Raw genomic sequence first — 25,976 nt, 5'->3', positions numbered from 1 at the left:
GTCAGGCTCACTCAGCGCCACATCCTGCAGTCCCAACCACCTAGGAAAACATCCAGGAGGCCTTTATTGAGCGCTGACTGTATGCCTAACCTCCAGTTGTGTTAGGTATCAGATCTGCCCATTAAGTTCTCAACGTGGTGTTTTGCTTTCTTGGACTAGGAGAATCGTTATTTTTCTTCTCGCTTTAAGATTACACTTAAGGCCAGCGTCTGGCTTTCTGGTGGGGTGGGACGCAAAAAGCTGCCTCCTCCACGATGGCGACAGCGGCTACTGCGCCACAAGGTACTTAAGCTGCACGGGCGCCTGGGATTCCCACTAAAACTCCGTTCACGAAATCACTGCGCGCGCGTCGGCGGCCGACCGGGCAGGTAAGGCGCTGTCAGTCAGCCGGCGGCGGGCGTGGCCTGAGCATCCCGGCCAATCAGCGGAACCACCCTTAAGGCGGGGCTCCCGCCCCGGGAACTGGCCGGAACCGAAACCACTGCGCATGCGCCACAGCCCTGGTTAGGCCAGCCAAATCGCTGGTCCCTGTGCTCTGTCGGCGTCAGGTTGCTCAGAGTTTCCTCAGAAAAGAGGAAAAAAGAGAAAGCCATGGCGGGGATGGTGGTGGGGGCCCTTAGGGTGGGGACGATGGCCGAGGCTGTGTAAGGAAGGCGCTCCTGAGAAGTGGCGGCGGCCACCAGCCTCGTGGGGCTTTCCCGCCGCTCGGCCGGCGCCGTGAGCCCGTTGTGGGCCAGACGCTGCCCAGCGCTTCCCGGACACGCGTGCCCTTCAGAGCCGTTTCACGACGAGGCTCCTCAAGGGACCGACGAGGGAAGCGAGGCTGAGAAGTTGCGCTCACGCCCGCGGACACGACGCCCGCGGTGACGCAGCCGCTCAGCCTCGCGGGCCGGGGTCCGAGACTCCCAAAGCCGCCTGCCCCGGCGAGCCTTCCCGGCGACGCTCTGTCGCTGCAAACGCCCGCCCCTCCGTCCGCCGTCCCTCGTCTCGGGACGTCCGCTTGGCCTCTCAGGCCGCCCCGCCGTCAGCCCGAAGCCTCTGGGGGAGGAGGTGCGGGTTGGGGCCGAGAAAACGACCGGGGTGCGTGCGACGCGCCGCGCTCCGTCCCGGGAAGGGGCGCCCAGCCCGTTCCCGCACGGCGGCGGCTTCCCAGGCGCCCGGAGCTTCGGGTGCAGCACAAACGCCACCCTCCTGAGACCTCTGTCCTCGCAGAGGCCCGCCTGGCTCCCGGGGACTCCGTGTGCCCCCGAGCCGGGGTCCCGCCGAGCATCTCGGGGTCCCCAGCCCCTTCGGCGCCGGGGCTGTGCGCCCTCCCGGCGGCGCGAGCGGTCCCGCCTGGGAGCTTCGGAGAGACGTCGGTCCCGAGCGGCCGAGCCCCAGCTTCCCCGCCGGGTCCCGCCAGCCCTCTCCCGAGCGGCGGCAGCAGGCCGCCCTGCCCGCCCGGCCGCCGCCCCGCCTGCCCGGCCGCCGCCCCGCCTCTGCCCGGCCGCCGCGCCCCGCCCCGCCCCGCCGCGCCGGACACCCCGCCCCGAGAAGGCGGCCCGGCGAGCGGCCGCGGAGGGAGGCCGGTGGCATGGGGGCCCCGGCGCCGCCACACGCACAGTCGCCTGGAGCGAGCCGGGGAGCGGCTCCGAGCGCGGGGGCCGGCGGGCGCCGACCGGGGAGCCGCAGGGCGTGACAGCGGCGCGGAGGGCGCGGCCCGGGCTGCGCCGCCGGGACCCCGCGAGCGGCGGAAGAGCCGGGGGCGGCGGGGCCGGCATCGGCCGGCGGAGCTGGCCGGCTGCGGAGGGTGCACCTGGCGGCCGCGCGACCGAGCCGGGCCGCGGGAGCTGGGGGAGGCGGCGGCGGCGGCCAGGATGTCGCTACCGCCGCTGCTCCCCGCCTCGGCGGAGACTCGGAAGTTCACCCGGGCGCTGAGCAAGCCGGGCACGGCGGCCGAGCTGCGGCAGAGCGTGTCGGAGGTGGTGCGCGGCTCGGTGCTCCTGGTGAGTGAGTGGCGGAGGGCGGGAGGCGGCGCAGGTGGCCCGCGGCCCGGCGGGAGGGCGGCCCGGCCCGGCGGGAGGGCGGCCCGGCGCGTCCCCTTCCTTCCCCGCGCGCCCCCTTCGCGCGGGCTCCTGGGCTGGCCGGCTGGCAGGTGGGCCGGGGGCGGGGGGCGCGTACGGGGGAGACGGGAGGCCCCGTGGGGGCAGCGACTCCCAGACCCCCGCCCTGCGTGCGGGCATGCCTTCCCTGCGCCTGGCCCGTGTCCCGGGAGTGAGATCGCCAGCCTCCGCCAGCTCACCTCGCACCTGGCCGCCGGCAGGTCCCTCTTCCTTCACCTGACCTCCGCAGCCTGCGCTCTCGTACGCGGGAGGGGCCCGGCACCTGTGGCCTCGGAGGGTGCCGGGGAATTAGGGGCGGGGGCTTCCTCGTGCAGCCGGCGAGCCCAGGGTGGGAGAACGCCCAGTGGGCTCTCTGGGGGGTCCGACTCCGGGAGGGAGGGCTCGGCGTCGCCCCACCTGCGATTTGGCCTCATCTGGGAAGTGGGGTCGGGGGCCTGATAGGAAGGAACCTTTGGTAATTTCAGCGTTGGTGCAAATTGCTACCAAGTTTGGGGATGTGAAGCCAGCATCCCCCTGGTTAACCTGGCCGCGACAGAAAGTCTTGAAGAGAGCAGACCTCTGGGCGTGAGGAAGACAAAGTTTTAAGTCAACTTTCCCCAGCCAGGGCTGCATGTTTGGAACCGTGGTGCACTGGCCTCGCTTGCATGGCGCGCCAGCGGGGCTGCGACTTCTGAGCGGGGTTTGCACAGCGTGCTCCCCAGGGCAGCGGGATACTTGTAGCAGCTCCTTGCCGTGTTGCAGGCATTTGTTTTCTTGAAAGGGGCTTGTTTGTGGGTGGGTGACTTGTGGTGTTTTGTTTGTTGGAACGGCGAAAGAAGATGGGCCTTGGAATTGATTGTCTGGGCTTCGTGGCTCTGTGGGCGAGGGGTTGTGTGGGTACCCGGTGGCCCCTTAACACATGGGCTGAGGTACCTTTTCAGTGGCAGGATTGCATGAACGAGCGTGGAGGCTGCATGAATGAAGAGAAGCTTCGTAATTTCCATATCCAGTCTGCTCAGTTTGGGTTTTCTCTAGATTGTCAGCCCTGCCAGCTCACTCCAGATTCCTCAAACTGTGCTAGTCTAGCCTTCGATTTGATTGATAATAAATGCGGATTTTATTTTTTCATTACATCAAGGTTGACCAGTTGACGTGAAAGGGAAGAGGAAGGCGGGAACAGACTAAAGCCTGGCGGTCACTTCCAGAACTGAATGCCAACTTCTGTTGCCTTGGCATTAGCACAACTTCCTGTATCTTTCTAACTTTTGGTTAAGGATACAGCCCGCAACATCTCTGGTGTCATTTCTGTTGTCATGCCAAATTTGGTTCTTTTAACTGGGGGCTGCTGTCCTTATAAAGGAGTTGAAACAAAAGAAGAGTAAATAAAACATTGTCATGATTTCCAAAGTGCTTGACAGATCCTAACTGAAGACAGGTACTAGTTAATTAAGCCATTAGATTGAGCACAGAAGTGTCAACACAGACTGCTAATTACTGATGTGCCATCCTGCTTGAATATCTGTCCTTCCTGTCAGAGATGGCCTGCTGATAGTGACCTAGTGTCCATTCCTGCCTGTGACATACTTGTACTGTGCCACCTCATGACACTTTAACAGCATATCTGTTTACCCGGGATACTCTTATAAAATCACTGTGGCATCTATGATAGCCTGAAGTATGAAGAGCCACATACCTGGCTGGTGCCTCAACTGCTTATTCTTGTCTGTATGTGGTCATTGGTGTGATGAAACCCGTGCTTAAACAAATACAAAATGCCGTAAGGTCAGTGGGCCTGCTTGGCAGGCTGAATGTGAAGTGGGAATTGCATGGCCATGGTTCTGCGTTGCAGAAGGAGGAACTGGGGTCTGTAGCTTACAGATACTAAAACTTACCCATAAGCCTCACCCCCGTCACCTCCTGTCAGGTACTCACTCTGCCGCTTCTGCTTCTCTTGGTGCTTTCTAGTGCTTGCCAGGAATCGCTGCACGTTGCCTGCCATATAGGTTCTGGTCTGCCTTTGCTCTGTGAGGACTTAAGAGGGAAATCCCGATCCTTACAGGACTCAGAGAAGAACTGACGCCAGGGTCCAGAATCCCGTGGTCTCTCTGTCTTTGCTTGGATGGAAGTAGCATTCTGCTTTGTCTTTGATAACTTGGGTCAGCACTAGTCCAATGCCTTCAACATAGTAAACAAACTAGCTGGCTAATAAAAGTATTTCTGTTGTTGGGCTAAAAAACAAAAAACTAATGGTGTATGGATTTAACTAGCTCTTCGCAAGCTTCAAGTATGGATGAGCCCATGGTAGTAAGATCAGTAACATAATGAAATTAGATAGTTCAGTGGGTAATAAGACTGCTGTTAAACAGGCTTTGAAATATAAAAATGGCACGTGCTCACACGTTTTTTTATTGCTTCGTAGATATTTTTATTCATAAACAGAGGTTTGTGGGCCTTAGAAATAATTTTATTTGAGAAACTTGAAAATAAACATACAAAAAAAAAAAAAGAATAGTATAATGAACCCTTATATTCCATCACCCAGATTCAATAATTATCAAGATTTTGCCAAACATGCTTCATCTATCGCTTTTTTTTTCTTCTTTTTTTTTTTTTTAGGATTGAGAGTCCCAGGCCTCAGGTCTTTTCACTGTTGATATACCTAATATGTATTGCCAAAAAAAAAGGGATATTTTGTTATATAACTACAATATATAATTAACAATAATTCATTGATACACTATTCACATTTCCTAAATTATTAAAAATAGATCTTCGATTGTTGGCTTGTTTTCATCAGGATCCAAACAAGATTTGTGGGGCTTTTCAAATGTGCTTAGTTCTTTCATAAACCTTAGAATTATTCATGATAGAGAGAAACCCAGCATGGGGCTAGGGCGTCCTGGACTTTAATCCTAGAGGTTTAGCAGTTCAGAGCATGGGCTGTGGAGTCAGACCGCCAGGGTTGCGTTCCTAGCACAGCTTTTTACACAGCATCCTTAGACGTGGAACTTAACCTTGCCGTGCCTCAGTTTCCTCATTTGTAAAGTACAGATAATAATCTGATTTACCTTACAGGGTTGTTGTGAGGATTGAGTAATACATGTAAAGTTTACTTATATATCTGATTTAAATTTACAGCCAAAATGAGGTTTTATGTTACCTGAGGATTTCATAGACTACCACACTTGGGTCTCACATATGCCACCAGCTACTTAAGTCACCTTGGCTGTCACTTCTCTGAACCTCAGGTTTCCTCTTCGGTTGAGTGAGGGGCTGCACTAGATTATTTCTAAGTGCCTCCGTGGGTTTGGTTCTGGTTTTGGTTCCCCACCAACAGGCTAGACCACTTCTATTAAGAGTAATGAAGGTACTACTAGTAATATTTCTAACTGTGGGAATAAAAACCTTATGATTTTTGGTTATAATCCTCCCACTTTCATAATTACTTGATTTAGAATAGTCGGGAAGGTCAGCACCTTCAAAATATATGCTCGGAAGAAAAGCTGGAAATAATTCCCTGAGCAGAAATCAGTGGTGATTGCTTTTGTAGCCCCTGCGGGAATTTTACCTCAGGTCTTTCAAATGTATTAAAGACAGCTGTCATACTGTCCTGGATCTAAAGGAGTGTACCACGCAAGGCCTAAAAATACCCTTTCTCCGAAAGATGTGTGGAAATATTGTTAAATATTTTGACATATCCCTTGCACGGCTTTGTCAGCTGTATTGCACTTGGGTGTTAATGTAGAAGTCATCTGACTACCTGGCTTCCTTGCTGATCTAATCTAAATATGCTCAGCTTCAATCTCTCATTGAATGTCAAGGCCCTGCCAGTGATACCTCTTTGAAAGCAGCAATATGAAATGAAGGAGAACCAAGTCATCACTAAATTTTCCTTTGTGTTGTTGGAGGGGGATGGACAGAAGGTAGGATGACTATCTCCCAGAGTATGAGCTTGTGGCCTCCCTCACCCTCCCAGCTCAGTCTACTCAAGATTCCGGTATTATCTGAGGTAACGTGAGACCCAAGTGTGGTGTTCTTTGAAATCCTCAGGTAACGTAAAACCTCGTTTTGGCTGTAATTTTAAATCAGATATGTTAGTAATCTGACAACTGAACTGGCCTGAGCCTCACCTCACTGTCTTTGTCCACCCTCCTAGAGCCTTAACAAACAGAAATGTCCCAAAATACAGGAAGCAGGGTGTAGTCCCATCTCCAACTAGATAATCAACAACAGGTTCTATTTCTTTAGTTTCTAGTTCATTTGAATATTAGGAGAGAGGAGTGTATTAGTAATGCTTTGAATTTGAAAAGGAGGGAAGGAATTGTGAAATCTTTATTCACATTTATTGAGGGTCTGCTCTGCTCTAGAACTTTCTGATGGGTGCTGAGAGTATGATGTTGTATTGTTAGATCAGGCCCTTGCCCTTGAAGAATGTATGATCTAAACAGGCAGACAGGCCAGCAGTTTACAAAAAGATGTCTGTGTGTACAAAAGAGCACATATAAAGAGTTGTCACATGTGTGCTTCGGAGAATAGAGGAAGTCATAACGGAGAACTGGTGTACTTGGGAAGGGGTTTATGAAGAATCAGACTGGACCTGGAAGATGCAAAGAAATGTGAGACTCCTCCCTCTCCCCACCACCCAGGAAAAGAATTAAGAAGTTGAACAAATGTTTAGTAGGCCCTGGTAGGCCAAGAAAGAACAGGGGAGTTTGGGCAAAAAGGGGCAAGTTTTAGGAGGAAGGGAGAGAGTTTTGAGAAATACAGTTGCTAAATTTGGGAGCGCTTCAATGATTGGCTGAAATCATAAAATAGATTTTTTTTTCTTGTCTTTTTGAAACTTATTTTAGGAAAGAGGTTCACACCAGCCCGTGAACATATGCTTCTTAGCGAGGTCTTCTGAGGGTAATCCCAGGAGTAAATAATGTGACCGTTAGTCGTGTAAGCCCAAGAACAGAAAGCAAGGTCTATGGCATAGCAAAGAAAGCCCGGAAACAGGCCTCTCTGTGTGTCTAAGCATTTAGGGTCTCCTTTTGTGAGTAGCAGTCAAAAATGGTGGGTGCACCATTCAGTAAACGGTGTTGCAAAAAAAAAAAAAAAAAAAAGTTATAGGCCAACCTCATATCACATGGTGGAATAAAGTATAAAGCTAACTTTAAGAGTATGTGTAAAATAAATAAAGAAACCACAGAAAACATGGGTGAATAATGTAAAGGTGGAGAGGGATTTTTTTTTTTTAATTTTTATCGTTATTTAAGTGAAAGTTTACAAATCGAGACAGTCTCTCATACAAAAATTTATATACACCTTGCTATATACTCCTAGTTGCTCTCCCCCTAATGAGACAGCACACTCCTTCTCTCTACCCTGTATTTCCTGTGTCCATTCAGCCAGCTTCTGTCCCCCTCTGCCTTCTCATCTCCCCTCCAGACAGGAGCTGCCCACATAGTCTCAAGTGTCTGCTTGATCCAAGGAGTTTACTCCTCACCAGTATCATTTTCTATCTTATAGTCTAGTCCAATTCCTGTCTGAAGAGTTGGCTTTGGGAGTGGTTCCTGTCTTGGGCTAACAGAAGCTCTGGGGACCAGGACCTCCAGGGTCCTTCTAGTCTCAGTCAGACCATTAAGTCTGGTCTTTTTACGAGAATTTGAGGTCTGCATCCCACTGCTCTCCTGCTCCCTCAGGGGTTCTCTGTTGTGTTCCCTGTCAGGGCAGTCATCGGTTGTAGCCGGGCACCATCTAGTTCTTCTGGTCCCAGGCTGGTGTAGTCTCTGATTTATGTGGCCCTTTCTGTCTCTTGGGCTCATAATTACTTTGTGTCTTTGGTGTTCTTCATTCTCCTTTGGTCCAGGTGTGTCGAGACCAATTGGTGCATCTTATATGGCAGCATGCTATCCTTTAAGACCCCAGATGCCACTCTCCAAAATGGGATGCAGAATGTTTTCTTAATAGATTTTATTATGCCAGTTGACCCAGATGTCCCCTGAAACCATGGTCTCCAAACCCCTGTCCCTGCTACGCTGGCCTTTGAAGCATTTGGTTTATTCAGGCAACTTCGTTGCTTTTGGTTTAGTCCAGTTGTGCTGACCTCTCCTGTGTCGTGTGTTGTCTTTCCCTTCACCTAAAGTAGTTCTTGTCTGCTATCTAATTAGTGAGTACCCCTCTCTCTCCCTCCCTCCCCACCCTTACAACCATGAAAGTATTTTTTTCTCTGTTTAAACTATTTCTCGAGTTCTTATAATGCTGGCCTTATACAATATTTCTCCTTTTGTGTCTGACGAAGTTCACTCGGCATAATGCCTTCCAGATTTCTCCATGTTATGAGATGTTTCATGGATTCATCATCGTTCTTTATTGATGTGGAGAGGAATTTTTAAAGCGTGAAAGTGGAGGAAGAAACCGGTTTGGCCTGGGCTTTAGAGTTGAGCCTTGGCTTTTTTGCTCATTAGCTGAGGACTTAGAGCACAGGACACTGATTGGTTTAGGCCATCACCTAAGCCTCAGCTTGTTCATCTGAGAATTGGGATTTTTAGATGATATCTTAGAGGTTTTCTATAAAGATTAAATGAGATAATACATGTAAAACTGTGTTGTTGTTGCGTGCTGTTGAATGGATTTTGACTCATAGCAACCGTATAGGACAGACTAAAACTGCCCCATATGGTTTCCTAGGCTGTAATCTTTAGGGGAGCAGATTGCCAGATCTTTTCCCCCACGGAACTGGTGGTAGGTTCAGACCACTGACCTTTTGGTTAGCAGCCAGGCTTTTAACTATTGCACCACCAGGGCTCCCTACATGTAAAGTACTTAATGGAAAAAACAAAACAAAACAAAGCCATTGCTGTCCAGTTGTTTGCAACTCATAGTGATCCTATAGGACAGAGTAGAACTGCCTCATAGGGTTTCCAAGGAGTGCCCGGTGGATTCGAACTGCTTACCTTTTGGTTACCACCTGTAGCTCTTAACCACTTCGCCACCAGGGTTTCCAAAGTACTTAATAGTAAATGCTTAACAAATGTAAAGCTCTTATTATGTTAATAAAGAAAAAGATGGATTATCTTGACAAATATTTATTGAGCACTTATTATGTCCTAGGATCTGTGTTGTTATTGGGTGCTGTCAAGTCAGTTCAGACTCACAGTGACCCCATGTGACAGAGTAGAACTGCCCCATAGGGTTTCCTAGGCTGTAATCTTTACAGAAGCAGATTGCCTTTCTACTGTGGAGCTATTGAGCGGGTTCAAACCACCAACCTTTCAGTTAGCAGCCGAGTGCTTAACCGTTGCGCCACCAGGTATCTCTGTGAGGGCTTTACATATGGGAGGTGAAGTCACCTTGAGGTCGCACAGCTGTAAGTGGAGGCGCTGGGTCTTAAACCTGGACAGTGACGTCAGATCCTATGCTCCTACCACTTTGCCTATTGTCTTCCCACAAGAAACCAAATCTGTTGCCTTAGAGTCGATTCCGATTCACAGTGACCCAGTAGGACAGAGTAGAACTGCCCCACAGAGCTTTCAGGGAGCAGCTGGTGGATTTGAACTGGTGACCTTTTGGTTAGCAGCTGGGCCCTTAACCCCTGCGTCAGCAGAGGAAACACTAAAGCTTGTAGGTCACAAATACTATCAATTTAGAAGTCAAACAGGAAGCGTAGAAACCATATCAACCCTCCATCAGTCTTTATCTTAGGAGTCCCAGTGGTGTAGACGGCTAATGCACTTGGCTGCTAACCAAACGGCTGGAAGTTTGAGTCCACCCAGAGGCTCCTCAGAAGAAAGGCCTGGCAATCTGCTTCTGAAAAATCAGCTGTAGAAAACCCTCTGGAGCACAGTTCTACTCTGATACACCCAGGGTCGCCATGAGTCTCAGTGGACTTGACTGGCATCTGGTTTTATTTCTCTCTTAGTCAAAGTGTTAATTTTTCTTAATATGTTAAGTTTTCTTACCAATCAATTAAAAAAGGTAAACGTTCCAGTAGCAAAATGGGAAAAGACATTAAGAGGCAATTCCTCAAAGGCAAAAATGGTGTCTTGTTTTTTAGTTAATGATTTTTTAAAAATTATTAGTTAGGCTGAACAATGTTTTTTTTTGCTCTTTATTGGCTGATTGTAGTCCTTTGCTTCCATTCTTACACCATCCTTCAGGGTTCAGTTTGTAATCCTTAAGACACCAGCACTTCGTGTTGCCCTGGGAGTGAAAACCCCTTCCCTTTAGTTGTAAGGTGCTCTCTTTATCACACACCACCCAGCTGTTGCCCTCTGGCCAGTTTTTTTAGCTCCGTCATGTTTGGTGAGCTGTTTTACATATATACCCCAGGACCTTGGCAGAAGCTCTTACCTCTGCCTGGGATGATCTTTATCCCCCTGCCTCCCCCGCATCTGCCAGGCCAGCCCCCCTCCAGACTGAAACAGGCCCCTCCTGTTCTTTTCCTTTGTACTACTTAGCTCAATTTATATGTTTATTTGTGTATTCGTTTAATGCCTGTCTCCCTCTCTGGTCTGTTTTTTTCCCCTGATATTTTATTGTGTTTTTGGTGAAAGTTTACACAGGAAATTAGGTTCTCATTGACCAATTTCTGTACATATTGTTCAGTGACATTTTGGTTATGTTCTTTACAATACATCAGCGTTCTTATTTCCATTTTGGTGGTTCTGTTCCCATTAATCTAGCTTCCCTGTTCTCCCTTGCTTACTCTTCTTTGGTCTGAGGTAGATGTTTACCATTTGGTTTCATCTAGATGATTATTTTGAGGAGCAGACTACTTACGGGTGACATTATTTATTTTATGGGCCAGTTTGTCATTTGGCTGAGCGGTGACCTCTGAGCCACTGGCTCTTAAGTTTAAACTTGAGTTCCAGGTTTAAAGAGTTACCCCTGGGTGATAGCCTCAGAGGTTCGTCAAGTCTCTACCGGCCCGGTAGGCCTGGCCTTTTCTGTTTTAGGAATTCGAGTTTTGTGCTGCGTTTTTCTGTCCAGGACCATCCATTAGGACCCTGGTCAGGATGGTTGGTAGTGGTAGCCAGGCACCATCTAGTTTTTCTGGCCTCAAAGTAGGTGATGTCGTTGTTCATGGAGACTGTTGGGTGTAAGTAGCTTCTCCTTTGAGTATTTGGTTTCCTTCTTTCTCTTCAGCTCCAGACAAGTGGAGACCAACAGTAGTATTTTAGATGGCTGCTTGCAAGCTTTTAAGACCCCAGACACTACTCGCCAAACTAGGATGTAGAATATTGTCTTTACAGACTGTATTATGCCAGTTGAATGAGTTGCCTCCGAGACTATTGTCCTAAGCCCTCAAATCCAGTCGACTGCTCTCCTGAGGTGTTTGGTTTTGTCTAAGAAGTATCCATAACTGTGCTCCCTGGGTCCTTGATTTTAGGCTTGGAAATCTATGTAGCAGACATAACGTGCTCTGCCCATAGTTGTTCATATATGCCTTCCTCTACATGTTTATATGTACTTACATGTCCATGTTACCAAACACGTACTTTTTAGTTATTACTCTTGTTGCAAAATTGCGTATTCTCCAATGAATTTTTTTTTTCTTTTATATATTCTCTGTCCTGTTTTTTCACCACTGTTTATCCAGTGCCTGGCACATAGCAGGGGCTGAGTATATATTTTTTGGATAAACGAGTGAATCCTGAAGACTCTGCATCTGACCTGTCTCGTTTTTCATGCTGTTTTCCTTCCTTGGTGCCCTGCCTTGATGCGGGTTCTCACAGCGTCCGCCCTGAAATAAAATAATTTCTCTCTCCTGCAGCGACGCGTGTTCTCGCAGTGTCTGTTGAAATAAAATAATTTCTCTCTCCTGCAGCAATGCAGGTTCTCACAGTGTCTGTCCTGAAATAAAATAATTTCTCTCTCCTGCCTCGAGGCAGGTTCTCACAGTGTCTGTCCTGAAATAAAGTAATTTCTCTCTCCTGCCTCATTGCAGGTTCTCACAGTGTCTGTCCTGAAATAAAGTAATTTCTCTCTCCTGCCTCGATGCAGGTTCTCAGAGTGTCTGTCCTGAAATAATTTCTGTCTTATGCAGCGACGCAGGTTCTCACAGTGTCTGTCCTGAAATAAAGTAATTTCTGTCTCCTGCACCAGCCCGCTTCCCGCTACCATGTTAATTTTCCTGACGCACAACTTCTGTGATATCATCAGTTCCTCACTGCCATCTCTGGTATAAATTCAGTGATATTCCCACACATAAGAATGTATCATTTTGGGACTGGCCCTATGTTTGCTAGTTTAGAAAAAGCTGGTTAGATTGTCAGGAAATCTGTGTGATCTTTGAATAATATTTGCAAGGAGCCAAACATTTTATACAAAGTATGATTAATTTTTATGGACTTCTGTTTTCACTAACTCTGTAGAATTTTGGTGTGTAAAAGAATACACTGGTCTAACTCTTTTGTTGTTATCGTTGTCGTTATGAGTCGGCCCCTGACTTACGGTGACCCCAGGTACAACTGAACATGATGCTGCCTAGTCTTGCGCCATCCCCACGATTGGTTGTAAATCAGACTGTTGGGATCCACAGGGTTATCTTGGCTGACTTTGGGAAGTAGATCACCAGGCCTTTCTTCCTTGTCTCTCTTTGGACGCTCCTCTGAAGCCTATTCAGCAGCGCAGCAACACGCAAGCCCCTGCCGACAGACAGGTGGTGGCCTTGCATATGGTGCACTGACTGGGAGTCAAACCCAGGTCTCCGGAATGGAAGGCGAGAATTCTGCCACTGAATCACCAGGGCCTAACTCTTGTGTTATTTAGTAATTCGTTTACCCCAAAGTAAGTTTGTGTATAATGATATATTCTAGGTGTCCTAAATTTAAGAAACCTGCTTTTAACTACTAGTTACAGATTTTTCTGTTATACTTACAACCTAGTTTTAAAGCACAGGAAGATTTTATGAGTGCTTTATATAAAACCAAAAGCCAAACCAAACCTGTTGCCATTGAGTAGAACTGCCCCATAGAGTTTCCAAGGAGCACCTGGTGGATTTGAACTGCTCACCCTTTTGGTAAGCAGCCATCGCACTTAACCACTACGCCACCGGGGTTTCCGCTTTATGTAGACATGCTATTTACAGGAACCTCGTTCTTTCTCATTTTAGGTGCCATTTACATTGAGAACATTTACTTTATGATAAAGATACATTTTGTGTGAATAGAACCTGATAGTTTAAAATATCTTCATAAATGTCATTTGGTCAAAATAAATTTCTTATTTAGAAAACAAAACCACAAATAATACCAACTGCTGGAAGACCTTCCCCAGATGAACGGCGAGCTTTGTGGACCATCAAGAAGGCTTAGACGCGGTGTTGTTTCTTCTACATCTCTTTCACTTTCTCTTTAATCTGCTCTTTCTTATCACTTGATTGATAGCAAGGAGACTTACTATCTGATCAGAGCTCCGTATTACCAAATGGTTTATTTGGATCTCCCTAGGCCCCTTTCTTTGAAGCTGGCAGGGATGAATGCAATTAAGATAGTGCTTGGTCCTGTCAGCATTGGGAGGCAGGCTGGGCCAATGCATGTGTGAGAGACACCCCTCACTGATTGAGTGTTAGCCTGAAAATGGGTCAAAAACACACAGAGAGATAGGCAGATCGCCACGAAATACCCAGGAACTCCACTGACCCCTTATATTCATTCTAAAACTCTTATGTACTTGGTTTGAATTTCATTTGCTCTGTTTTCACATATTTTGTCTTAGCAGAAATACATATTCTGTTATGTACATATAAAAATGTCATAAGGAAAGCTGTTTACCATGCTAAGTTGAATAAAAGCTTATCAAATATGATTTGATACTCTCAGATATAGCAAATTAAAAAAAATTTAGTTTCTCGGAAATTTAAGTGGTTAACTTGAATTATTAAATGCCTCTCTGGAAAGTACCATGAATTCTCTAGGTTGATAGAAACGCATGACCTGGAAATGAAGTCATACTGTTTTGGAGGTGAAAGGCGTCTTTAGAGATGATCTGATCCAGCTTCCTGATTTCACAGACGAGAAACATGAGGTCCATGGTGGTGAATGACTGTCTGTGGCCATGTGGTCAGCATTAGAGCCAAGAACAAAATCTCGCTGACTGGCTCTCAGGCCAGTGTATTTTCCACTGGCCGCAGGAAATAACTGAATTGACTTTGTTTACTCTTGAATTTCAACAAATACCTTTACAGACTTTGATAACCAGCTAACAAAGGAACATGAAACATCTATTTGCAGCTTGCATCTCTTTGCTAGGCTCTTTCATGAGTCCTTCTTGGCCAGCTCCTGTGTGAAGCAGACATTTATTTTTCTGTATGCCAAGGAAGGACCTCTGCAATTCTGTTTAGGGGTATTTGGAGGAAAAGGAGGAGGAAATAAGAAACAAGGATTAAAAATTAATCTAAAAAAGATCTCAGTAATAACATATTCAAGAAGGAAGAATTTAGTAGTCAAATAATGTCATCTAGGAGGTAGAAGATCATGGTTTTATGTGTACTTTGGTTAAAATAATTATGTGGCTTCAGAAGACCTTCCTGGTCCTACTAACCTAAGACCCTTTAGGATTGAATAAACTGTGTTAATCTAGGTCATTTTACCTTTCAGGCTGCTTTGCCTTGATGAGAATAAATATTCAGCTATAAATGGCAATCTGGTTCGAATAACATGATTATGGGAAGCGCTGCGTGTCCGCGATTGTCTCGACGACTTACTTTGTCTGTCACCCTAACACAGTGTCACTGTTTTCTTAGGTGGAGAGCAGAGTTCCTATGGTGATAGCCGAGGGGCCATAATATTTATAGTATATTAGATTCATTTATAAACTATTACACTAGCTAGAATTTACAGGATACTTAATCTCTTAGGTTAGCTTTTTCTTACCAGGCTTTTTTTTCTTCCCTCCCAGCAGGGTTTATTTTATTTTTTGTGGAATTTGATATTTTCCAGGCTTTTGGTATGTTCATTTAATCATTTTTATTTTACTTTATTATTTTAAGAAAATCTCCTATGTCCTCCTGTGTGATGATTGATTTTTTTTTTCCTCCTAGAAGATAAGAAGTAACTGCTTGTTATGTGATGTTTTTCCTTGGGAAATCAAGAATGTGTGCTTTACTGACTTCTCTGGAGGTGACTTTGTGAAAAACCAATTAATGTATCAAGTTTTTAAAGGTACTTTATTAGTTCACCATTGGCTGCTAACCTAAAGGTTGGCAGTTTGAACCCATCCAACAGTACCACTGAAGAAAGGCCTGGCAATCTGCTTCTGTTAAGATTACAGCCAAGAAGACCCTATGGACCAGCTCTACTATGTAATACAAGGGGCCGCCATGAGTTGAAATTGACTTGACGGCAGTGGGTTTGGATTGGTTGGTTTATTAGCTCATCACTTAAAACTCAGAGGGGCAGAGATTCCTGACACCGTGTTAGCTTCTCCTGGAATTGTTAACGTATTGGGCAGACTGAGTAGGCATGTTGGTGTTAAGATTTCCATAATGTGTAAGAGATGACAGGAGAGATGAGGGATCGCCAGTGGTAGATGACCAAAAAAAACTCAGTGCCGTCGAGTTGATTCTGACTCGTAGCGACAGTATAGGACAGAGTAGAACTGCCCCATAGGGTTTCCAAGGCTGTAAATCTTTATGGAAGCAGACTGCCACAGCTTTCTCCTGCAGAGAGTGGCTAGTAGGTTTGAACTGCTGACCTTTTGGTTAGTAGCTGAGCGTTGTACCCAGTACACCACTAGGGACATTGAATTGGGGACAGTCACGTTTGATAGTGGAATCTGTAGGTGACGACTAGCCAAAAGGTTGGTGGTTCAAACCCACCCAGGAATGCCTTGGGAGTAAGGCCTGGTGATCTGCTTCTGAAAGGTCACAGCCTTGAAAACCCTATGGAGTGCACATGGGGTGGCCATGAGCTGATGACAACTAACAACAGCAACAACACATGGTAAGCTGTCTATTGTGGTCTAGAGCTTCAAAGCTGGGGAGCAGGAGGGTTGAAGATTTTGGGCTTCTGCTGGCCCCACAGGTGGGGCGGTGGAGGATGGGCTCCTTTGGTAGACATGGGCAGCTCCATCTGAGAGAGGGGGTTTCAGAGTAGTGCCCAGGATTTGAAAATACCAAAATTACTTTTTTCCTGGCTTCATTTGTTAGAAATGATGAAAAAGAATGCTGACCTCTGTCCTTAGAGTGTGGAGCCTTGGCGTCTAATATCCTCTACTCAGGGACGTAAGCCTCACACACACCCAGCTCCACGGTCTCCCTGGTCCTTCTCAGGGAAAGCCAGCATCTGCTTGTGAGCATTATACTTAATGTGAGAACCTTGAGTTCTGCCGTGACAATCACTCCTTCGTGGTCTCACTCTGTTGCCCAGGCTGTGTCACCTGTGCAGTGGGGGAGGCGCTGACCACCCCACAGCTGATGTAAGCTGCTGCATTCTGACCAAATCCTTGGGTTTGGAGTCTGGCCGGTGCAGGCCTGGAGCTCGTTTCTGTCAGCAGTGGCCTTTGGGAGGGGGAGGGCAAAGGTGGGATGGAACCCCAGCCTTCTCTGCTCCTGGCTTCTCTGTGGCCTTTTCCATATCATCAGGCCAGGAGCTGAAGCCTTATGAGGATTCTGTCTCCTGTTGTTTATCTTCTAGTTGAGGATCTTAGCACATCTTGAGACACTTTTGTGTTTCTTGTAACAATGATATTAGCAGACAAAAATGCAGTGTTATTATCTTTTTTTAAAGCTGTCACGCTTTAAAATAGACCCCCAGTTGTCAGGGGTCATTCACTCACTCAGCAAACACTGAAGGCTAAACATTTGATTAAGACACAAACCTTGCCTTCAAGAAGCATGTAGTCTTGAGGGGAGGGAAAGAAGGAGCACAGAAGGGACCCAGGGAGCTCTCGTGTGGGCTTCCTTCCTCTGTCAGAGCCTCGTGCCCTTGGCTGTTTGCCCTTTCTGTTGGGAGGAAGAAGGGAGATTATGACCAGGGCAGACAGAGTTCCAGGGAAGGTGGCGAGAAGATTGAAGTCAGCTTTCTGGGAAGCAGAGACATGTTATCATAGTTCTTTATGTGCCATAGTTTACGGTACAAGAACTGTAAAAACTCTGCTTTCTTCAGAACTGATAATGAAACCAGTTTCTCTGAAGCTCCAGATTAAAAATAATCTGAATTGGTTGTGAGACCTGTGCAGGAAAAGAAAAACTCAGTTTTTTATGCAAAATCATCAGCAACTTTAAGGTCTGTGGAACACAGATTTGCATGGTGCTGTTGCCTGGGGTTTAGTGATTGTACAAGAGACTGAGTACTTAGCATGGGAGCTCTCGGAACCAAGAAGCTAGACGGTGCTCTGCCGATCGCATCTGGGCTAACGATGACATGATTGATACAAGTATTGACCATTCTTTCTAGAAAAGCTCCACTTTTTGAGCATGAGGAGACACCCTATTCATAAAATGCTAATACTAGTTCTTACGTCAAGGTGAATCCACTTGGTTTGTTGTGGTTAGGTGCCACCGAATCGGTTCTACCTCACAGCAACACTATGTACAACAATCCTCTGTACAACAGAAGGAAACACTGCCTGGTCCTGCACCATCCTCATGATTGTTGTTATGCTTGAGCCCATCGTTGTAGCCCCTGTGTCGGTCCATCTCGTGGAGGGTCTTTTTCAGTGACCCTCTATTTTACCAAGCATGATATCCTTCTCCAGGAACTGATCCCTCCTGATAACCTGTCTGAAGTATGTGAGATGAAGTCGCACCATCCTTGCTTCTACGGAGCATTCTGGCTGTACTTCTTCCAAGATAGACCTGTTCGTTCTTCTGGCAGTCCATAGTGTATTCAGTGTTCTTCGTGAACACTGTAATTCAAAGGCATCAGTTCTTCTTTGGTCTTCCTTATTCATTGCCCAGCTTTTGCATGCATATGAAAACCCACTGCCATAGAGTTGATTCTGACTCATAGTGACCCTGTAGGACAGAGCAGAACAACCCCACAGAATTTCCAAGGAGCGCCTGGTGGATTCAAACTGCCAACATTTTGGTTAGCAAACATAGCTGTTAACCACTATGCCACCAGTGTTTCCATATGTATGCATATGAGGAGACTGAAAACACCATGGCTTGAGGGTCAGGCACACCCTAGTCCTCAAAGTGACATCTTTGCTGTTTAATACTTGGTTTAGTTTCAGTTTTTATCTGTGTGTTTTTTTTTTTTTTCCTCTCTTGGCTTTCTGCCGCTAAGGACATGTGTGGATCACGTTAATGATCCCCTGGGAAAAGAAATGAGTAAATATTTAAAAACAACTGGCCATCTATTTTAAAGCGTAAGTAGATAAACATGTACGTGTGTATTAAAGAGGCTTGAAAACAGTTTCCCACGTGTATTTGAATAGTTTTTTTTTTTTATTGTGGTAAAAATATAACAAAACATTTGCCAATTCAACAGTTTACATATATATATATATAAAATATACTGATATCAGTTATTTTCATCATATTGTGCAACCTTTACCACTGTCTTGAACAGATGAGTTTTTAATCTCACACACACAGCAAATGAATTGAGCACATTTGTTGAATCTCTGCTGTGAGCCAAGCACTGTGCCAGGTGCTTTGGGAACCAGGATGAGTAAAGCAGATTCTATCCCACATGCTAGGGAAAGAAGATTGCAAAATAAGATTTATGCACATGTAAGTAGAAGATTGTGTCATTAGAGAGCTATAAGTAAAGCGTTACAGGGACCTCAGGGAGATTTCCTCCAGTTGAGCAATTTAGAGACAGGTCAGTGAAGGCGGTGGCAGTCTGAGCTGAAGGCAGACCTGAGAGAGGAAAGCGGGGTGAGGGAGCTCCAGGTTGAGGGACCTGCGCTAGTCAAGGGCTATGCTTAGGGAACAGTGAGCAGAGCCTGGTGAAGTTGGGGAGGGTCAGGGTGCACAGAGTAGGGCCACTTAAGGAGGGAGAGGGTGGAAGAGGGCCAGGCTTGGGGTGTTGACTGAAGAGTCACGGGGTTTTTGAGCTGAAAAGCTTCAAGAGCAGACCTCTGCTGTGGCACAGGGTGGCTGTGTTGATGGAGCTTAGTGGCTGGGACGTGATGGAGGCAGAGGCTGGGGTTTGTCTATAATTTACGAGGCTTTTGCCGTAATTTAGGCAAGAGGTAATGAGGAGGGCCTGAAGTAGAGAAAGAGGTTACGTATAAGAAGTTGTTGTTGACTGCTGTTGAGTCCATTCTGACTCACCGAGATCCCATGTGACAGAGTAGAACTGCCCCATGGGGTTTCCAAGGCTAAACTCTTTTTGGAAGCAGATCACCAGGTCTTTCTCCCACAGAGCCGCTAGGTGGGTTACAACCACCAGCCTTTCAGTTAACAGCCAGGCTCTTAATCATTGAGTCACCAGGGCTCCATATAAGAAGTAGTTTGAGATAAAGTCGATGTGCATCTGAGCTTGATTAGATTAGGGTATTTATTTACTCAGTAAATATTTATTAATAACACCCGGCCCCCATACCAGGTGAGCTTAGAGTGCAGTGGCTAGGTGAGGCTGGGTAGCTGGGGACATTAAATATAACCTTAGGTTTCAGTTGTATGTGATGTGTGACTGGGAGGGTGGTGACGCAGAAATCTGAGGACACCCACCCGTTACACAGCCTGGAGGGAGTACAGAATTTACCTAGTCCCTTGCTTTCAGATAAACCACTGCAGACCAATGAGAGGATCATCTCCTTTATGAACCACCACCAGGGAAAGGGGTGACAGTGAGCTTGGGAGGGCCCCTCATGTTTTAGAGAGTGTTTAGGGTAGAGCAGACAGCTTGAAAAACCATCTAGTCTTCATCAAAATACGCAATCATAATCACTGTGTGCTTAACTGTGAAGGCCTCAGACCAGCTGCCTTCTCTACCACTATGTCCCCGAGGCCAACAGTTTAACTTTAGATCAATTTTCTGAAACATCCTTTTCTCTCCTCCGTCTTTCAGGGAAAAATTAAAGAAGTCCTCAAAAATGGTAGGCTCACGAACACTTATTTAAGGACACAATATGTAATTAGACAACTTACTTTGCTTCCCTTTCATGCATGTTTTTATGGCTTTCTTGTCCTAGGTGGGAGAAAATAGCTGTGAGTGTTTTGTGTAGCAGGGGCCCCAGCTCATTTTTGGATGTGAGCTTCTTTAGCATTTCCGACTAGAAGCTAAGTCACTGCGTGTGTTGATAAATTATAGATGGAGAAGTGTTCTCAGTTGCCCTCCTCTTGGATTTCTTTGCTTCATATGACCACTGATCTCTCCTCTTTGAAACTCCATCTTCCTTTGATATCCCAAGACTGTTATTACTACTTAGTTATTAATCAATGTGATGACAGTGGTAATAGTGGTAACTATTTTTTATGTCTTTCGCTTTCACTGTTCGCTGTTTCAGCTTCCTGACTGCCACCATCCGGTAGAAAGATGAGTACCTGATGTCCTTCTTCCTCACCTTTTCAGAGATTTTAGCTCATCTCTCTATTTCGAGACTGACTCCCAAGTCTTTATTTCCAGCCTTGACCAAGACGTTTGTGAGCGCCAGGAGAAAGCCAGCTGGTGAAGGGAGATGATGGTGAAGGAGGAGGATAAATGAGGGTTTGCCCAAACGGGGGAAGATCCACAGGTCTTACTGGAAGGTGTCAGAATTCAGAAGCGCCGTGGAAGTGGGGGTAGGAAGGTATTGCACCTTCATTTTACAGTGTAAGGCAGTGCAGCTCTAAATGCCATCCAGGGCTGGGGGTTGGTCAGTGAACTATTTATAAGTGACCTACAATGATGTAAGTTTAGAAATTGAAAGTGAGTGTATAGAAACTTTTAGCAAGTTGACAGGGCAATTTTAAGTTCGTTGAATCTAATAAAAATTTGGGGGTTTAATTTTCCATGTCTTTGTTTTTTATTTCATTGTTTAACAATTTATTTATTTGCATTCTATAAAACTACTGGTCCCCGGTGAATTGGGGAAGAAAGGGACCTTAACCACAACCAGTTTGCAAAGTCCAGTTGCAGTTTATGGGAGTTGTTTTATTATTGTTGGGGAGATGTTTTCTTAGAAGTGGTTGGTTTGAGCAGCAGGAACAAGGGGTGGCCAGGGTTGGGAGGGAAGTGAGTGTGCATCTTAGCACTCCAGGAAAAGGGCGCCTCAGTGAGATGGAGGAGTCCCTAGGTATTGTAAGCGGTTAACCTGTACGGTTGCTAACTGAAAGGTAGGAAGTTCGAGTTCACGCAGAGGCACCTCAGAAGAAAGGCCTGGTGATCTACTTCTGAAAAATGAGCCACTGAAAACCCTGCTCGGACACACACGGGGCCGCCATGAGTTGGGGTCTCGGACACACACGGGGCCGCCATGAGTTGGGGTCTCGCACACACACGGGGCTGCCATGAGTTGGGGTCTCGGACACACACGGGGCCGCCCCAAGCCACAGCAACTGGTTTGGGGAAATAGAGCCTTGTGACTTGAGGGAGTTAGAGTGTAGAGGAAGGTGTTTGGATCTCGGGTGCACATACCCAGATGAGGGCCAGCCCGGCTGGTGGTAGGAATGTGTGTACTGCCCTGCTCGGGGCCTTCTAGGCTGGGGAGGGGTCTGCATAGTTTGAGTCGGGGCTGTTGGGTCATCACCAATAGTGTGCTTCCTGGCTTACTTGACAGGAGCAGTGTATCCCATCTTCCAGGGCGCTTTTTGACTTGTTTCTCCCTGTTCGTGCCTGGTGACCCTGCCTAGACGTACTGCACAGCCGTCACTTGGACTCTTCCCTTTGGTTTCCTGAGCCCATCTGTGAAGTTCTGGTGTGAGGAACGCTTTCTCCGTCGACAGCTTTTGTCACCTCTTGTCTGTGAGCTGTAGGCCTTTTCCCAGTTCTGTCACTTGTCTGCCAGCGGCTGGTTTTTCTTTCTGTGAAAGATGGTGTCGTGATGGTTGTGCAGCAAATCTGAATACAGCCGAGCAGATTCCGGAGCCCTGTGCTGGCAACTTCACAATTCTTTCTCTCTTTTCCCCTGAAGAGGCAGGATATTAAACCACCGAAGTGGCGCAGCCCTCGGCCGCCTGCCAACGGAATATGTGGGGAAAGAATGGACTAGCTTTTGTTTCTCCTGCCTCCTGTGTAGCCTTGGGGTGGGTTTTCAGGGGATGTTTTCCCTCACAGGACTAACCCATTTGGTATTGAGAAAGCAGGAAAGCGAGTTTTCCTGTTAGGAGCAGCGAACAAAAAGCAGGCAGCGGATGGAGATATCCTGTTGGGAGGCGCGGGGCAGCCGGCACAGCCACATTCGGTCTTGAAGGAAAACCAGGAGATGGGAAGGAAATCGGCCTCCCCGCGGGCCGGGTCAGCGTGGTTCTCCTCGTGTTTATGGTGCTTCATGAGAAGGTTGTGAGAGTGTGTTCTGTGATGTAAAATCTTGTCAGACCCAGAGATCTGCAGCACATGAGAAGTTATAAAAACCTAATAGTTCCTGTGTTTCCCATGAGGTCATGTTAAGTTTGCCCGAATAGGGGCAGCGATCTGTAAAAGTCAATGTGAACTCTCTCCAAGCCGTATTTATTTTTAAAATTTAAAAATCACTTGGAAATGCCAAAATTCTTGCTGAATTAGATTTACAAGGAAATGGTTTTTTGGAGCTCTTAGGGACCGACCATTCCTTGGTACTTTTCGAAAAGAACTAACCTTTTTCCTTTTGGTACAAAAGCAGTGCATGTTTATTATAGGAAAATTAGAAAACACATACAGGCAGCTGAGTAGTCCAGGAATGGGCTAGAAAGACATGGAAATGGGAAATTAGAGCAGTGTGATGGAGGAGGAAAACCAGGGCCTTCTGAGAGCTGTGGGGTTGGGGGAAGGACCAGGGAAGACCTCCCCTGGAACCCCAGGGAAGGCTCTCCTCTGAAAGCTCTCACAGCTTCTGTTGTGACTTTTTACCCTTTGAAGTAGGCCTCCCCAGCCTACCACACGTCTAGACCTGATCATTCCAAATTTGTTTGGAACTAGAAAACTGTGTAATGACAAGTTGAAAGGCCAGTTAACTCACTGTGTTTTACACCTTGTCAGTCAAGGGGAAGGCGCCAAGCAAGGAGAGTCCCTGGGGAGGGATTTCTATCAGTGAGTAAGTGTTGTGTGTGTGTGGAGACCATCGGTAGTGCAAACAGTTAATGTACTTGGCTGCTAACTGAAAGGTTGGAGGTTCGGGCCCACCTAAAGGTGGCTTGGAAGGAAGACCTGATGATCTACCCCTGAAAGATCAACCTTTGAAAACATTGTGGAGCACAATTCTCTTACACACATGGTGTTGCCCTAAGTCAGCGATGACTTGACAGCAACTGGTGTGTGTGTGAGAGAGAGGGAGAGAGAAAGAATGAGAAGCTTTGAGAACCTCAGCTGTAAGAGACTGAAAGAGAATATAAAAGAGAAGATGCAGAAGAGTAAAATAAATTTTTGGGGGGAGAGAGGAAACGTACAATTGCTGGTGCCATCTTTCTTTGCCGTCTTCACCCACTCGTTCCTCCACGTCTTTCCATAATGCTTAGGGATTCTCAGGAGCAGGTTAACCAGTAAGCAAGGTACACACAGGCATACAGTAAGCAAGGTACACATGGGGTTACTTGTGTTTACCTACTAATCTGGAGTACACAGCTTCTCGTGGGTTTTACCACATCTTTGATGTGGTGAAATTGTGCGGCCCGGGTTAGTAAGTAAGCACGAATAAGCGCGTGTCTGCCGCACTTACTGGGTAACCCGTATTCTGTGGCATGAAGAAGCTTGGGCTGTGTGTCCTGTCTCAGTAAACGTTTATAGAGCAGCTGTCAGCAGAGCATACTTTCCGTCAGTTTTAACTTGTAAAGATAGTGAGAGGCCCTTATAAGGTGTGGACTTGAGTATCTGGGCCTTTTTTTTATCTGCGAAAACATATTTACCGTCAAATTCACTAGTTGTTTTATTATATAATGTAGGATTAACATGTAAAATGGGAAGTGGATGCTTGAACTGGATAATTTGTTGAGCTGATAACTCATTTATTTAATTCATTAAGTACGTGTTATATACCAGCCATTGAGCCAGACCCCAGGGATATAGCTGTAAATAGGGCAGACACGGTCCCTGGCCTCAGAGGCTGCAGTCTGGTCAGGGTATAAATAATCAGGCATTTACAATATTGTGGGATAAAGACTTCAGAGAGGGACATGCAGGGTGTCCTGTGTTAACATGGGAGAAACACCTCCCCTGGACCAGAGTTTGAGGCCTGAGGAATACAGAGGACTGAGCCAGACAGAAGGGCCAGGGAAAAGCTGGCCTAGACACAGGGAGCTGCGTGTGCTGTTGTTTGACTCCACTTCTGTGGGATTTACAGGATAGGCCGATCCATAGAGACGGAGGGTGGAGACGGGAGAGCAGGGAAGAGGGAGCGATTGCTAATGGGGGCGAGGCTTCCTTTGTGGGTGATGAACATGTTCTAAAATTAGATATTGGTGATGGTTGTGCAGCTCTGTGAATATACACACAAAAAAACCCATAGAATTGTATACTTTTAAAGGGTGAATTTTATGTTATATGAATTATACTCAGTAAAGCTATTAAAAAATAATTGTGAACCTTATGCCGAGATCGTTTGGGAGCCCCTGAAGAATTTTCAGCAGGGCAGTGACATGGGTGGGTTTGGGTTTTAGGAAGACCACTCTGGCTGCAGTGGGCAGAGTGATGAGGCAGGGGTAAGGCTGGAGGCAGGGATCCCACTAAGAGGCTGCTACAGCAGTACTGGTGGGGATGAGGGTTTCAACTAGGGAAATGGCACTGGGAATGGCAGGAAGTGGACGGGCTGAAAATACAAAACTCAGCAGGGTGTGGCGATTGGTTAGACGTGGCAGGGAGGGAAGAATCGGGGTGATGCCTGTATGTCCATCTTAAGCCCTGGGTGGACGTTCCTGCTCCAAGATGGGGTACATGGGAGGAGTGAGCAGGCTAGGGAAGAAGGAGGACCTGAGTGTGTCCATAGCTGAACTCACTGAGATGACCCTGGACCAGGCACACAGGCGGTCAGTAGGAAGCTGATACAGAGCCCAGAACCCAAAACCTCATGGCACTGGTTAAAAATGTAAATTCCTGGGCTTCACTCCAGAGATGAGTCAGAATCCCTGATTATGGTGAACCTACCTAAAATCTGAAGCCTCCTGTGGGGGTTCCTTGGAACCGTAGACGTGGCTGTGATTTCCTATGGAGAGTGTGCAGGGGGAGACAGAAGTTGTTGCATCACCATTCATGGGCCCATCAGTGATAGCGGAAACCTCATACAAGTCTGGGTCCTGCAGCCAGAGAGATAAGAGGCATCCAAAGGGTGAGGTGTCAGGGAGGCCAAGGGAAGCCTGTTTCAAAAAAAATGAGAGTGCCCCAGGGTATTATAAGTTTCTGAGAGGTTAAGTAGCATAAGAGTTGCAAAGTGTGCTTTGATAAGGGCCACGGATGGTACAGAGATGCCCTCAGAGCAGGGCTGGCGTGTGACCGCCATGGTTGGCCCCTGAGTCCTCGCAATGCTGATGGGCAGTGCTGCCCAGCAGGTTTCCCTGACTCTGCCTCATTCCATGGTGTTGCCTCATTTGAGCACAAGGGCTTCCAGGGCCTGTGCCGGGCGAGTACCCGTCCAGGGTGAGTGCGGGGAACCCCTGGTGGGTGGCCCAGTCTGGTAGGGTGTTGGCAGGGCTGGGCGGGGAAGAGGAAGTGCAGAGTTAGGGCCCTGAACCTAGCAGATGTCACGTCTAGTTCTTCACTCGGAGTAGCAGAGCCCAGGGCTCCGCTTCGGGGCCCCCGGCACTGTTTGTGTCAAGATATTGAGTATGTTGTGCTGGGGATCTGAATCACTGAGGCCTGAGGTTTTGAAGTTGAAGCGTTGCATGTTTTTCTTGGTATGTTGTTTATG

At 47.2% G+C, this 25,976-nt stretch overlaps 1 protein-coding gene across 5 annotated transcripts in view; it reads left to right on the top strand.

Moving 5' to 3' along the window:
* The first annotated feature begins 1,536 nt into the window (after positions 1-1,536).
* DOCK9 (dedicator of cytokinesis 9) overlaps positions 1,537-25,976 on the top strand; it is a 336,790-nt gene continuing 312,350 nt past the window's right edge. For 3 of the 5 annotated variants that reach the window (XM_049853244.1, XM_049853245.1, XM_049853242.1), the window contains exon 1: positions 1,538-1,985. In XM_049853244.1, coding sequence (XP_049709201.1) covers positions 1,857-1,985 — 129 coding nt within the window. In that variant the 5' untranslated portion in view covers positions 1,538-1,856. Of the gene's footprint in view, positions 1,986-25,976 lie in introns of all 5 variants that reach the window. The other 2 variants (XM_049853243.1, XM_049853241.1) reach the window with 1 other exon arrangement.

The sequence above is a fragment of the Elephas maximus genome, chromosome 14 (assembly GCF_024166365.1).
Source record: "Elephas maximus indicus isolate mEleMax1 chromosome 14, mEleMax1 primary haplotype, whole genome shotgun sequence".
In the NCBI taxonomy this organism is placed as follows: Eukaryota; Metazoa; Chordata; class Mammalia; order Proboscidea; family Elephantidae; genus Elephas; species Elephas maximus.
The sequence above is the reverse complement of the archived record's forward strand: the minus strand, read 5'-3'. Positions and strand labels throughout refer to the sequence as shown.